The sequence below is a fragment of the Oncorhynchus masou genome, chromosome 14 (assembly GCF_036934945.1).
Source record: "Oncorhynchus masou masou isolate Uvic2021 chromosome 14, UVic_Omas_1.1, whole genome shotgun sequence".
Classification (NCBI taxonomy): domain Eukaryota; kingdom Metazoa; phylum Chordata; class Actinopteri; order Salmoniformes; family Salmonidae; genus Oncorhynchus; species Oncorhynchus masou.
In genome coordinates, this window is record NC_088225.1 from 622026 (window position 1) to 635155 (window position 13130).

General features: G+C 43.5%; 1 protein-coding gene across 1 annotated transcript; it reads right to left on the bottom strand.

Annotated features, from left to right (window-relative positions):
- Positions 1-1055: 1055 nt before the first annotated feature.
- Positions 1056-12440, bottom strand: LOC135553650 (extracellular serine/threonine protein kinase FAM20C-like). Its single transcript, XM_064985605.1, has 10 exons — positions 10822-12440; positions 10448-10626; positions 6312-6390; positions 4536-4628; positions 4309-4424; positions 3751-3931; positions 3338-3447; positions 2986-3067; positions 1756-1815; positions 1056-1499 (listed from the first exon to the last, which is right to left on the bottom strand). The coding sequence occupies exons 1-10, from the start codon at positions 11373-11375 to the stop codon at positions 1247-1249; spliced, it is 1707 nt and encodes a 568-aa protein (XP_064841677.1). The 5' UTR covers positions 11376-12440; the 3' UTR covers positions 1056-1246.
- Between the last annotated feature and the right edge of the window lie 690 nt (positions 12441-13130).

A 13130-nucleotide genomic window follows, 5' to 3' on the forward strand; every position in this document is an offset into this window, starting at 1 on the left:
GCAAAACGGTGGTATTGCTTGTGTATAAAGAAACCCTCTTTCTACCTCTCGGTCACCTCCAGCTAGCTACTGTAGCCAGCTAGTGGGACTCGAGTAGCCCACGCGGCTAGGCTCAGGCTAAGTGACCACACAATTCTACCTGCAACACGGTAGCTTTGCTAGCTCTCCCCCTCACCTAGTTAACCTGCATTCAGTCTCAGGTACTAACTAGACCATAGACCCAGTCACATGGCTCTGCGGTCGCAAGCTAACCTAAGGGGCTAACACTACCCTAGCCCAACCGCTAAGCACTGAGGGTCGCTGCTAGCTCGCTAACGCATCTCAACCCCGTGGCTATAGCATTCTCTACTGTGCTAACCACTACTATTATTCAAAGTTGTAACATTTTTACTCCATAAGGGCTATCCCTGATGCAGTAAAACAATTTAACATTGAATAATGAAGTAAGCATTATACAACATCATTTTGAGCGTGAACCCATTACACGTCTTTGTTTGTCTCAATTCACAGGTTTTACGCTCCAGCCAAGCTTTTGGGAGAGTGCGATATTTCTCTTTTGGTTAGCGAGGTGATGGATAGCCTCGATTTCTCTATCAGTCCAATGACTCCTTCTCGGAGTAGGCGACCATGAGGATGATGGTGAGATTAACCTCACCAGTCTCCTCAAGGTGACAGCAGACATGGAGGTCGACCAGGTCTCGCCTCCTCAGTCTTTTAGAAGGAGCAGTCCTGAAGACAGAGACGCCATCCCTCCACAAAAGTTTGGGTTCTGTGATGTCTGTAAATGAGCCGCCACCAGACATGAGATCAAGTGGCCAGCTCCCCTGGGGAACGTAAACCGATCTGTACGGTGGGAGGACACGTCCCACTAGTACAGCCTCAGTGAAGCAACTGCTTCCTCCTGTCCCAGCTTACAGGCTGACTACTCCAAAAAGTTGTGAGTTCTGTCACCATAACTTCCTGATATACTGCATTCTCTTTCTACATAGTGCTGGCATTGTTGTGATCAAATGGCCTTGCTGTCTGAAAACTCCATTAACACTACTCCACCCGTGTAATGCTAAAACACTTTATAATTTTTGTTTTCATTAGGCAACACACACAGTTAAAATGTGCAATGAATGTATACATATAATTAACTGATTGATTGATAATACAATAATCTTATCATCAACAACAGCTGAATCCAATGATAGACATATTGCAGTGATGGTTTTGTAAATGGATGTTCAGTCTTAATTATTGTCTAGTGCCGGTATAAGTTAACATCATATCCCTGTAGGTCATCATGGATAACATCATCATGGTGCTCCAGACAGGTGTGTACAGCCTGCAGGATGGTTTTCAGACGACGGTCCAGCACGGAGAGGTGTTGTACAGAGAGGAGGGGGGCCACACTCTCCAGGGGATCCTGGGACAGAGACTCCCTCATGACATCACTCAGACGGAAGCCCGGGAGGGACAGGAGACGCAGACGCATGAGAGTTGAGCGACGGATCCTGAGACAGAGAAAGAGATTTGGGAGAGAGAGAAGAAAAAGACAGAGGAGGACAAGGGGAGAGAGAGAGGAGAGAAAGAGAGAGAGAAGGAAGATAAGGAGAGAGAGAAGGAAGACAAGGAGAGGGAGAGAGAGAAGGAGGAAAGGGAGAGAGAGAAAGAGAATGAGAAGGAAGAGAGGGGGAGAGATGAGTCTCCTCTTGCACTTTTTTTTCCTGCTGCACTTGTCCAGATCTTTATACAAGCTGATAGTTTTACCTGCAACACTGTCGTAAGGGCACCAATATGGAGGGTTCATCCACAGAATGACGCCCAAACCTAAAAAATAACATAGTTTCCACAATAACTGCTATAACAACTGCTATATCGGTATGTATAAACTACAACAACTTCAACATATGCACTGGCGACGCATCATTCAGGGCAAGTGAGGCACAGCCCAACCACTGTCCAGCAGATGGCCCTGTTTTGCATGTAATTCTGGCATTAATTCGTGTGACAACATTATATCGTATCAGTTAGTAAACAAAATAACTGCTTGAGTTAATATAGCAGCATACTCAACTCCTCCATGTCATATCATTGTTTTGGTAAATTTTCTTTGAGTAAGGCAAATCCAGAATGCAGCTGTTTCAGCCTCACTCATGTGCCTTCTGTGGCGGAGGGGCAGCCAGAGAAAACACAGAGTGTAGGCGTTGTTGATCTTCTCTGGTTGCGCGTGATTGGCTCAGGGTGATGTCACTTACAACACCCCAGCACCTACTGGGAGAGCTCACTGACGACCAGGCAGCTTCTGCCCCTTGGGTGCTGCCATAGAGTTCAGTTGGCAGTGCCTGTCCAAGAAGTCTCAAGGTCATTTGTCACAGATAAGTCTACATCTTTTCTCCAGTGATTGGACTGATGTGTGTCAACTTCATTGTTTATCTTCTAGCCAGCTGAAAAGTTATCATGTTGACTATCTCCTAGCAAATCATTTTCAAGCTATGTAGAAAATGTAGAGATAAAACATTTCGGTGCTCATCAGCCACTAAACATTGAAATAAGCCCACCCGTTAAAAAGAAAGCAAGCTGGAAAAGAAGATTCAACTGTGGTTGGTGGTGAATAGAAGCAGTGGCTAACATCTGTTTCGAGGTAGCTCTTGTTAATGTTTGATGCCACTGTTATACTCATGGAACTATAACTATGCAATGGATGAAGTGAGGGAGTAACTTTATAAACGTTGTTGCTTTATTCTAAAACGGAGTGTCTTGGTAAAAGGCAGGCAGACACACTCAGAATGGTGTTTAATAATGTAATATTGTAGACCCATGCTGAATTTGACTATGGGAATTAAACTGATCATAACTGAATGTTATAACGTTTGTGTCTGTAGTGGTTTCGATGCATATTAGCTTTTTTGATACATCCAATATTTGAATGTTAAAATCGCCACTGAACATACAGTATGTATCACCTTATAAGGTATTGATGGAAGGTATGGTACTCACGCCCTCCCGTTGTCTAGGTGCAGCAGGAAAGTGTCATTCCCAAACTTCTCAAAAGTCTCGTAGTGATGTCTGTCCATATTACCTTAGTAAGAATTAAAGCAAAACAATAGTTTATTGTTAATCTGTTCCACATTATCAGTGGACTTAAACCTTGGCACATTCCTAATATGGTCGTGTGGGGAAATGTTCAGAACATTTAGTCATTCTTATGGAATGTATTGCTTCAGTGACTCGATAAAAACAAAAGAGAAAAATCAAGGTAGTGTGTGGAATTGTTACTGATTTCAAGAATATTGGAATTACTGAAGTAATAATAGTAGTAGAAGCTGTGTCGATCAGTGTGCTTACTGACTCATGAGGAAGTCCAGAATGACCATGTCAATTAGATCCACTAGTCTGGTGCCTTGGTTGTATGGAGGAGTCTGTTTCACCGTGTCACAGTAATCTGGGTTCTTCTCCCATCTGAAACAGTAGCAGGTGCATGTGAGGTATGGACTCGAACACGTGTATGCTAAAGTCAAATGCACGGGTTTATTCCCAGTGGGGGACAATATGATACTACTACACATTATTACATTGCATTGATCAGTTGAATTCTATCAATGCAAACCAAAAGTTGAATTATACCTCCAACCCATCAGTTTGCCATCTACTGTACAGTATATAAGCACTAATACAGATATACACTTCACTTTGTTTCTTCACAACCCCTCCCATAGTTAGAGACCCCCAGGCAAGGGGCCCATTTCGGTACCCACTACCCACGGAGCCAGTTTGGTGCGGCTGTAGGACCGCCTCCAAGGGGACCTCCAGGAGCGTCTGGGGGCCAGGGAGAGGTCAGGCAGCATGGAGGCCAGGGACACCTCCAAGACATGGGGTCGACCACACACTGGGTTCTCTGTGGAGCAGTAGTATTCACACTGGCCGTGGAAACACAAATTACCCACTGGGGGAGGCGGACAGAGAGAGAGAGAGACAAGGGGTTGGGTGAATAGTACAGTTAACTGACTAAATGCAAGTAGTAGGCCTACAGTGGACAGTTGTTGCCAAACATTTGGGGTCATAACCCATCTAAAAGCATTTAGAACTTTTTCTTGTGACCAGTCATAAACCCAGAATGACATAGAAAAGTAAACTGTAGCCCACCAGTGCAACCCAACCAACCGTTTGGGAAACTCTGGATTAGCACATAGTGCAAGCCACTATACACACACAAGCTTAATAACAGAGAAGGAGGGACATTTGGTTGCTATCTGTGCTGATTGGACACACCAGGAGAGTTAGATTTGATTATGAAAGCTGATTGGACCAACCGCCACACACCAGGAGAGGTGAAGAAGGTTCTGGATAGTTTGTGGTCTGTGGTGATAGCTCTGATCTCTGTGGTTATGTTGATGAGTCTACCTACCACTGGAGGGATTCTACAGAAACCTAGCACCCTGAGAGAGGACACACACACACACACAGATAAAGAGAGATAGAAATCAGTGGTAGTGATTTAGAAGTTATTTTCTTCTCAGATGGGAGGTCCATTTTTTTATTGTTTTCACCTGTCTAGGTGGAAGGCAGCAATCTCTGCATTGTGTCTCTCAAAGTCAGAGAAGTAGAACAGGTTGAAGTCTGTCTCTGCATCTCTCTCCTGCCTGCATAAAACACACACAGAACAATGTGATTTTTTTTCACCTCCAAAATAAGATTACCGTGAAAGAGTAAGAGTGTTATGTGACTGATACAATAAAGTTGTATTGTTGTGTTGTATTGTATAGTATCATATCGCATTGTAATTCATAGTGTATATCATAAGGTAGTATATCGTATTGTAAGCCGTATTGTATATCATATTGTTCTTTGATGAACTGCAATGTGCCTTTACTATTGTCTAGGCTCAGCTCTGTCAGCTGAGGTTCCTCTTATATGCTGATAAGACAAAGTTCATGGTTTTCATGAAATCTAAGCTGAAACCATTAAGGCCAATTTATGCTTGATCTGAAAATGTGGTCAGAGGTGCCGTATGGAGGGTGTGACGCATGCCGAGGTCAAATTGAGCTCTGTACTGCGTCGCCGCATGCTGCCCAAATTTGAACAATGCGAAGGGCTATATATTACTCTGCATTGACATGATTGGTTGACGGTAGGTGGGGCGGGAAGGTCCAGTATAAACACAAACTTACTTCCTTGACAACAGCTCTGCTCTGCTTCACGAAGCGCAAGAAGTAGAAATACCCTGACTTCTGCAGAGGCCGTGTCACAGTAAATGCTGTATGGCCACTGCAGATGTCGGAATGACCATGCAGAGCCTTTTAGACTCTTCCACGCATAGTCACTATGCAAATAGCACAAGCAAATAGAAAAGGGTATCAACTTACAAGTACTTGAGTTTCTTGTTAGATGAGTGGTTCACATCTAACCCCACATCTAGGGTCTTGTGAAAAAGCTCAGGCTCAAATTGGGGTTTTATTTTCAAAATAAGTCGTGTTTTTCTTTAAAAAGTGAGAAAAATACTTGTTTCTGCTACCTTCTTGCCTTTAATCGACTATGGTGATAACTTGTTTGCCCCTGTGGCATCATTACATATGCTGGACACTGTGCATTGCTGAGGTTTGTTACAAACTCCAAAGCCTTCCCTCATCCCTGCAAATGTTTTAGTTTTATCTTATCCAGAGCAAAGTACAGTAGTGAGCGCATACATTGTCATACTAGTCCGCCGTGGGAATCAAACCCACAATCCTGGCATTGCAAGCGCCATGCTCTACCAACTGAGCTACACGGACTGTACCCTCTATATGAGAGTGGGCTGCCCTTCCTTAGCTCTTCAGAGGCTAAGTCATTGGTACGTTTTTATTTATAAGGCCATGCTAAGACTGCTCCCAGTTTACCTGTGTACCTACATTGTCCATCAGATTAATGACAATTATCGCCTATGCTCACAGGACAGCTAGGTGAGAGCTAGGAGAGCTAGGTAAAAAAGCGTTCCAGGACTCTGCCCTCTCTACTTGGAATGAGCTACAAAATGACTTGAAACTACAGGAGTTCCTCTCCTTCAATTATTTTAAAGCTCGGGTAAAAACTATGGTGGAAAATTATTTGAAGGGGCGGTCAATATTTTGACCCCTAGTTCAAACACTCCAATGTGCCTGTTAAATGTATTAGCTGATGTTTTTAAACTGTAGTGCTTTGTGTTTTACGTTGTAAATGTTGACAATTTGTGTGCTGCTTTTTTTCGGCCAGTCCTCTTTTGCTAAATAGATGTTTAATCTCAATGAGACTAACCTGGTCAAATAAAGGTCAAGTAAATAAAGATCATACGTCGTATCGTGGATTCTCACCTCATGGGTTTGAGGAGGGCCTGTCCGTAGTTGGGGAATGACATGATCAGCTTGAGCTGGGTACCCCCACTCTTCTGCACTGAAACACACAGACAACGCTACAACGTCACCATAATAATCACACACCAGTATGCAGACCCTCAGAACACAGAGACATATCACCGTACATTAAAACACATGAAAGTCACAGGGTCTCCACAACATTCAAAGGAAATACACCATAGTGGATTTTACATAAATGCAGTTACCCCAGTTCTCCACAGGGCGTCCTAATTACATAAAGTACAGAATGTGACCGAACATCAAAAACTGTCTGGTATCATTTAGTGGTGATTCTAGAATCTAGGGACTTTAGAGAGAAGGAGTAAGAAGAAGAGGAAGATGAGGAGGAGTATATGAAATGTGGCTATGGGCCAGCCCACACACAAGCTGATTATTGCGTCATCTTTTATGCTCAACACAATCTCCATACAGTATTCAAAGTGTGTGTGTATGCGTATGTTTGTGTGTGTTTATATGCATGGATGTGTGAGTGGGATTTTTTTATGATCAGGGCAGGATTATATTGACTGACCTCAGAACAAAAGATCAGAGGAGCTGGAGATTTCGATTATCTGGCTTTCACGTTTCTACTCTGACTGTTTCTTTACTGTCATCCATTTGCTGATGTTCTAGTTTGGTGTAATCACTTTGTGTATTTTGCAGTTTAAAGACTTATAATTGCTTTCAGTGGTTTTAGATTTTATCCTCACAGTCTATGGTTGATTGGTAAGTGTTTAAGAATTGCTTTTGGCTTTTGTTTGTTTCTTTTTGTTTGTTCCTTTAGATTGTGTGTTTAATTATGATACTCACACACAAAACTCCCCCTTCCCCTTCCCCTTCCCCACACGCTCAAACCCATACACAGTAGCTTGGCACACAAAAAAATGCTGGGTTAAAAATAACCCTATTTGGCTTATTTGGTAAACCAGCACTGGGTAAATATTGGACAGAACACACACTGGGTTAGTTTGACCCAGCCAGTTGGGTCGCGTTAATATGGATTATACAAACATGGGTTTATTTTACCATCAGTTTTTTTCAACCATTAGTTGGGATGAAATAACAGCTCCATAGGTTATTTTCAGGAGGCATGGCCTATTAGAGACATGGGTTTCAGACAATTATTTTTGGCCACCTGTAATAGCAAATGTATTTCCTGTTCATCATGTTTGTACACTGCAAATTTCTTTTTTTTTGCACATGATATATTATAACATAAAACTCATAACATTATTATCTACATATCCCAACATTAAATATCCATAGGGTCTTGGGAAACATTGATTAAAGTGGCAGTGTTCAACCTTAACATGAAATAACAACAAAGCAGATGAACCGGAATGACATTTACTTTCACGGGTGGCCAAAAATAATTAACTAAAAGCCACGCCCCTGCTAAGCCAATCCTCTAGTCTTCTGAGCTCACCCACTGAGTCATATTTCGATAACCCAGTACCAATAATCCATCACCCGGCACCAATAATCCAGCGTTTTTTAAAAGAAAACAACCTAAGTGACCCAACGCTTGCAACCCAGCATGGTCAACCAAACAACCTAGCATTTATTAGAGTACTGCTACTTCCCTGTGTGCATGTGATAGATAAACAAATGGATCCCAACCAAGGCTTCTGAACAGTCTCACAACAGACAGGATTTGAGGGCCATCAGACAATGTTTTACAGCCTCCCAGGGTAATCTCTTCATTCACTGTAATTCCAACTCTTTTGTGTCTTGTGTGTATGTGTGGGTTGAATGGGCCCGTGGACACAAGGATAGGATTGGGATTATGGCTAGGCTTAGAGTTGAGCCGGGGTGTGGACATGAAGCTATGGTTAGGGTTATGGCTAGTGGTCTGTATAATTCAGGAATAGCATATATTGAACAAAAATATAAATGCAACATGTAAAGTGTTGGTCCCATGTTTCATGAGCTGAAATAAAAGATCCCAGAAATGTCCCATATGCACAAAATGCTTATTCTCTCAAATGTTATGCACAAGTGAGCATTTCTCCTTTTCCAAGACAATCCATCCACCTAAAAGGTGTGGCATGTCAAGAAGCTGATTAAACAGCATGATCATTACACAGCTGCACCTTGTGCTGGGGACAATAAATGGCCACTCTAAAATGTGCAGTTTTGTCACACAACACAATGCCACAGTTGTCTCAAGTTTTGGGGGAGCATGCAATTGGCATGCTGACTGCAGGAATGTCCAACAGAGCTGTTGCTAGATCATTTTATGTTAATTTCTCTAACATAAGCCAACTTCAATGTCGTTTTAGAGAATTTGGCAGTACGTTCAACTGGCCTCACAACCGCAGACCATGTGTAACCACACCAGCCCAGGACCTCCACATCTGGCTTCTTCACCTGCAGAATCGTCTGGGACCAGCCACCCGGACATCTGAAGAAACTGTGCACAACTGAAGAATTTCTGCACAAATGGTCAGAAACCGTCTCAGGGAAGCTCATCTGCGTGCTTGTCGTCCTCACCAGGGTCTTGACCTGACCGCAGTTCGAATTCGTAACCAACTTAAATGCTGACCTTTGATGGCCACTGGCACGCTGGAGAAGTGTGTTCTTCAGAGGAATCCTGGTTTCAACTGTACCGGGCAGATGGCAGCGTATATGGCGTCGTGTGGGTGAGCGGTTTGCTGATGTCAACGTTGTGAACAGAGTGCCCTGTGGTGACGGTAGGGTTATGGTATCAGCAGGCATAAGCTATGGACAACAAAAACAATTGCATTTTATTGATGGCAATTCGAATGCACGAGATACCGTGACGAGATCCTGAGGTCCATTGTCGTGCCATTCATCCGCGGCCATCACCTCATGTTTCAGCATGATAATGTACGGCCCCATGTCGGAAGGATCTGTACACAGTTCTTGGTAGCTGAAAATGCCACAGTTCTTCCATGGACTGTATTCTCACAATTAAGCATGTTTGGGATGTTTTGGATCGAAGTGTACGACAGTGTATTCCAGTCCCTGCCAATATCCAGCAATTTCGCACAGCCATTGAAGAGGAGTGGGACAACATTTCACAAGCCACAATCAAGATACTGATTAACTCTATCCGAAGGAGATGTGTCACGCTGCATGTGGCAAAGGGTGGTCACACCAGATACGCTGCTGCTACTCTCGGTTTATTATCTATGCATAGTCACTTTAACTCTACCTACATGTACATATTACCTCAATTACCTCGACTAACCGGTTCACTGTAAGGTGTAATCGGCGCATGTAACAAATAACATTTGATTAGATTTGAAACTGACTGGTTTTCTGATCCATGCCTCTACCTTTTTTAAACAGATGCTTATCTGTATTCTCAGTCATGTGAAATCCATAGATTAGGGCCAAATGTATTTATTTAAATTGACTGATTTCCTTATTAGAACTGTAACTCAGTAATATCTTTGAAATTGTTGCGTTTATATTTTTGTTCAGTGTAGTTTACTCCATGTCCAGTTCATGCTGATTGATACAGAGTTGATCTCAACTCCGCTTAGTAACACAGTCATCATCTTGTTTGTGGAGTTTGGGCTTCCCCTTGGGGTTGAAAGATAAAACAGTACCATCACCATTTTAAGGCTCATGCATTTATCCCAACTGACTTGGAATAGCTACAGTACTTTAGTTTGTTTAAAAGCAAGATACAGTGGTGCCACAGGCTGTTGAATAACAATATTTATGGCTTAGTTTACTCAAAAAAGCTGTATAAATTAAAGGGATACTTCAGGATTTTGGTAATGAATACATAATCCTTTATGTACTTCCACAGAGTCAAGTGAACTACTGTATACCATTTTTAAGTCTCTATGTCCAATATGAAGGAAGTTCTAGGTAATTTTGTGAGCTAATGCTAACTAGCCTGCTAGTATCCTTCCAGTCATTGCGCTAACGCTAGCCTCAACCACTACAACCTTAACCCTAGCTTCCTGTCCACACCCCAGCTCAACATTAACCCTAGCCATAACCCAAACCCTAACCTTAAACCTTAGCTTCACCATGTCCACACCCCGGCTCAACCCTAACCGTAGTCTTATTCCTAAACTTAGCTACATGTCCACACCCCAGCTCAACCCTCTCACCTGCGCTGAGGATGCGTTGTGTGGCCATCTGTTGAGTCACCTCGGCAACGCTAGGGTCATTCCTGTCATACAGCTCCCAGCGAGAGATCCCAAGGTGGTACCTCAGCCAGGCAGGGTGGGTGTCCGCACTTCTAGTCCAATTAGCTCGGTCATAGCCATCCTCCTCGCTGTCACTCTGCCTATATGGAAAGAGCAGGGGAAGATGGATGGGGAAACAGGCCAATTAAGCAATGAGTATCACAAATGTATGAGAAAATTAATATGCTATGACAGAATGATATACTTTGTTGTTATCTAGAAAGCATGTTCTTTCCTCTTTAATTTTTCTACTTTGTTGTTATCAGTGGTCTTCCACTCCTCTTTCTCTCACTCACCACTCACTATCTTCACTGCTTTTGTCACTGTCCTCCTCCTCATCTTCCTCCTCACTGTCCCCTCCCTTGTTCTTTGGCTTCAACTTCAGCAGCCAATCGTCTTCCAGCAGATGTTTGCGTGGCAGGTTGTACAGCGGGTGGCTGAAGAGGGCCTCCAGCTTGGAGCGACTGCTGATCCGTTGGCCCACTTTGGTGGCCATTTTGGTTTGAATCAGCTTTTTATCTTTCTCCTTCTCATTGACAATGTTGAATGAGGCCTCCACCTTGTGGTCTATGTGGGTGGCCATTTTGGTAAAGTCTCCATTCATGCGACTTACTGGTAATTTGTGTGAGCTGCTTTGTGAGGAAAGGGAGTGAGATCTCCCCTGTTTTCCATGGGGAACAGTTCCAGGAAAAGACAAAGAGGAGGAACAGGAGGAGGGGGGGGGGATAATGCAGGATGTTTGGAGGACGGAGAGACAGAAGAGGGCCAGGATGAGGTGGAGAGCCAGGGACAGACATGTCAATACCAAACAGACGGAATGAGAGAGACGACCCACACCCTGCCTCGCCATGCTGGGAGAGAGTGAAAACTTCAATTCACATTACTTTCAAATATAATCTGCTTTATAATATTCAAAACTCAGAAGAAGGCAGTTGTTGAGTCAAGAGTCATGACAGATTAACAGGCATAAAGGAAACTAAGGGAAACGTGACAGAGTCATAACCGGGCAAGCAGGCGGGCAGACAGACAGAAAAGACAGCCAGCCAGCTATGCAGCCAGCCAGCCACCAGACAGCCAGCCAGAAACAGCCAGCCAGTATTCCTTAACACAAATCTAACATCTAACAACATCTCCTCTCCTCATCAAAGCACAGACACAACGTGATTCCAGTTAGCTACCCTGAGAATCAAGCACTGCTAAAGAGAATCAATATATTATTGAAGGCCCACCGCTCCAACATTCCCAGTATGAAGCAGCAGCAGGATGACTAATGCATTACTTACTTTGTTTTTTCACAATGTGCCAATAAGTTGTGAGACTCTCTCTTCCCCTCTCTCTCTCTCTGGATCCTCAATAAATGTGACAGGGCAAAAATACACTTGTAGTACATTTTCATTTTGTCAATTTTTTTCTCCCTTTCTCTCCCTGACAGACAGCTGATAGTGATCCTGTTATCTGTGTGGTCATGCTAGTTCAAACAGAACAGAGGTAGGAGCCAGGTTAGTGTGACCGGGATGGACGTTACAGTGAGGAGGGGACATTCATATTACCCCTTTATTTGAGGATTTGTTTTTTAGAACACCAGATACTTTCAATAGAAATACATATTGTAATGCGTAATTGGATTGAATTGTAGATGGGATTTATTACACAAGGCACACACACACCGATACAGACACACACACTCTTGACGGGTCGTCACCCACTGGCTCTCATTCTCTATGGACTGGTTCTCTTTCTCTATTTTCAGCCTCATTAGTCTACAGCCCCAGCCCTCCGTCTACTGAGCTTGCATGCCAAATGGCACCCTATTCCTTATATAGTGCACTACTTTTGACCACCAGGGCCCTTCCTCCAGAAACAGACACACGCACGCACACCCACACAGACGCGCACACACACACACATGCACACACACACTCAGCTTCACATGTTTGTAGAGAGTGTTGCAGTAACATACTGTAGTAGTATTACTTCACAAAGCACCCATGAGCACAGACCAGATCAAATATTTGTACTCCTTCTATATCTATCTCTCCTCAATTCCCACGCTCCCCCTTTCCTTTTACCCTCCCTCCAGATCTCTTACCTGTTGATAAATTCATTTCCCATCTACCTCTATCCCTTTAATTCCTTCCCTCCATCCCTGATTATTTCCTGATGGGGCCAGTTTATTCCTCAGACAGACAGACCAAAGCTTCAAAGTCCGTCCTGTTTCCCTCAAAGCAGTAGGTTGCTTGGAAACTACCCAGAATTCTCACCATAATTGTCTGTTACTTCAAACCAAAAAAAAGAAAGGTACAAGAACAACGTTGACCCAGTCGACTAATGTGTTGCACCTCACTGCCGTGGCAGACTTACTTATACAGTGTTGAGACAGAGAGAGGACGAGAGGGAGAGTGTTTCTTGTTACAGATGGTGGGTGAAGTGATGGCGTGGCCAGCAGAGAGATGAGGGTAGAGCTCTTTGATGGCAGAGTCACTGTGGGTTGCGCTGGTGGTTCAGTTACTCCCTGGCTACCAATGAATATTTCATTTCGAGAGAGAGAGAGAGAGAGAAGAAAAAGAGTGGGAGGAGAGGGAGAAATTAATAGAACGTTAAAAAA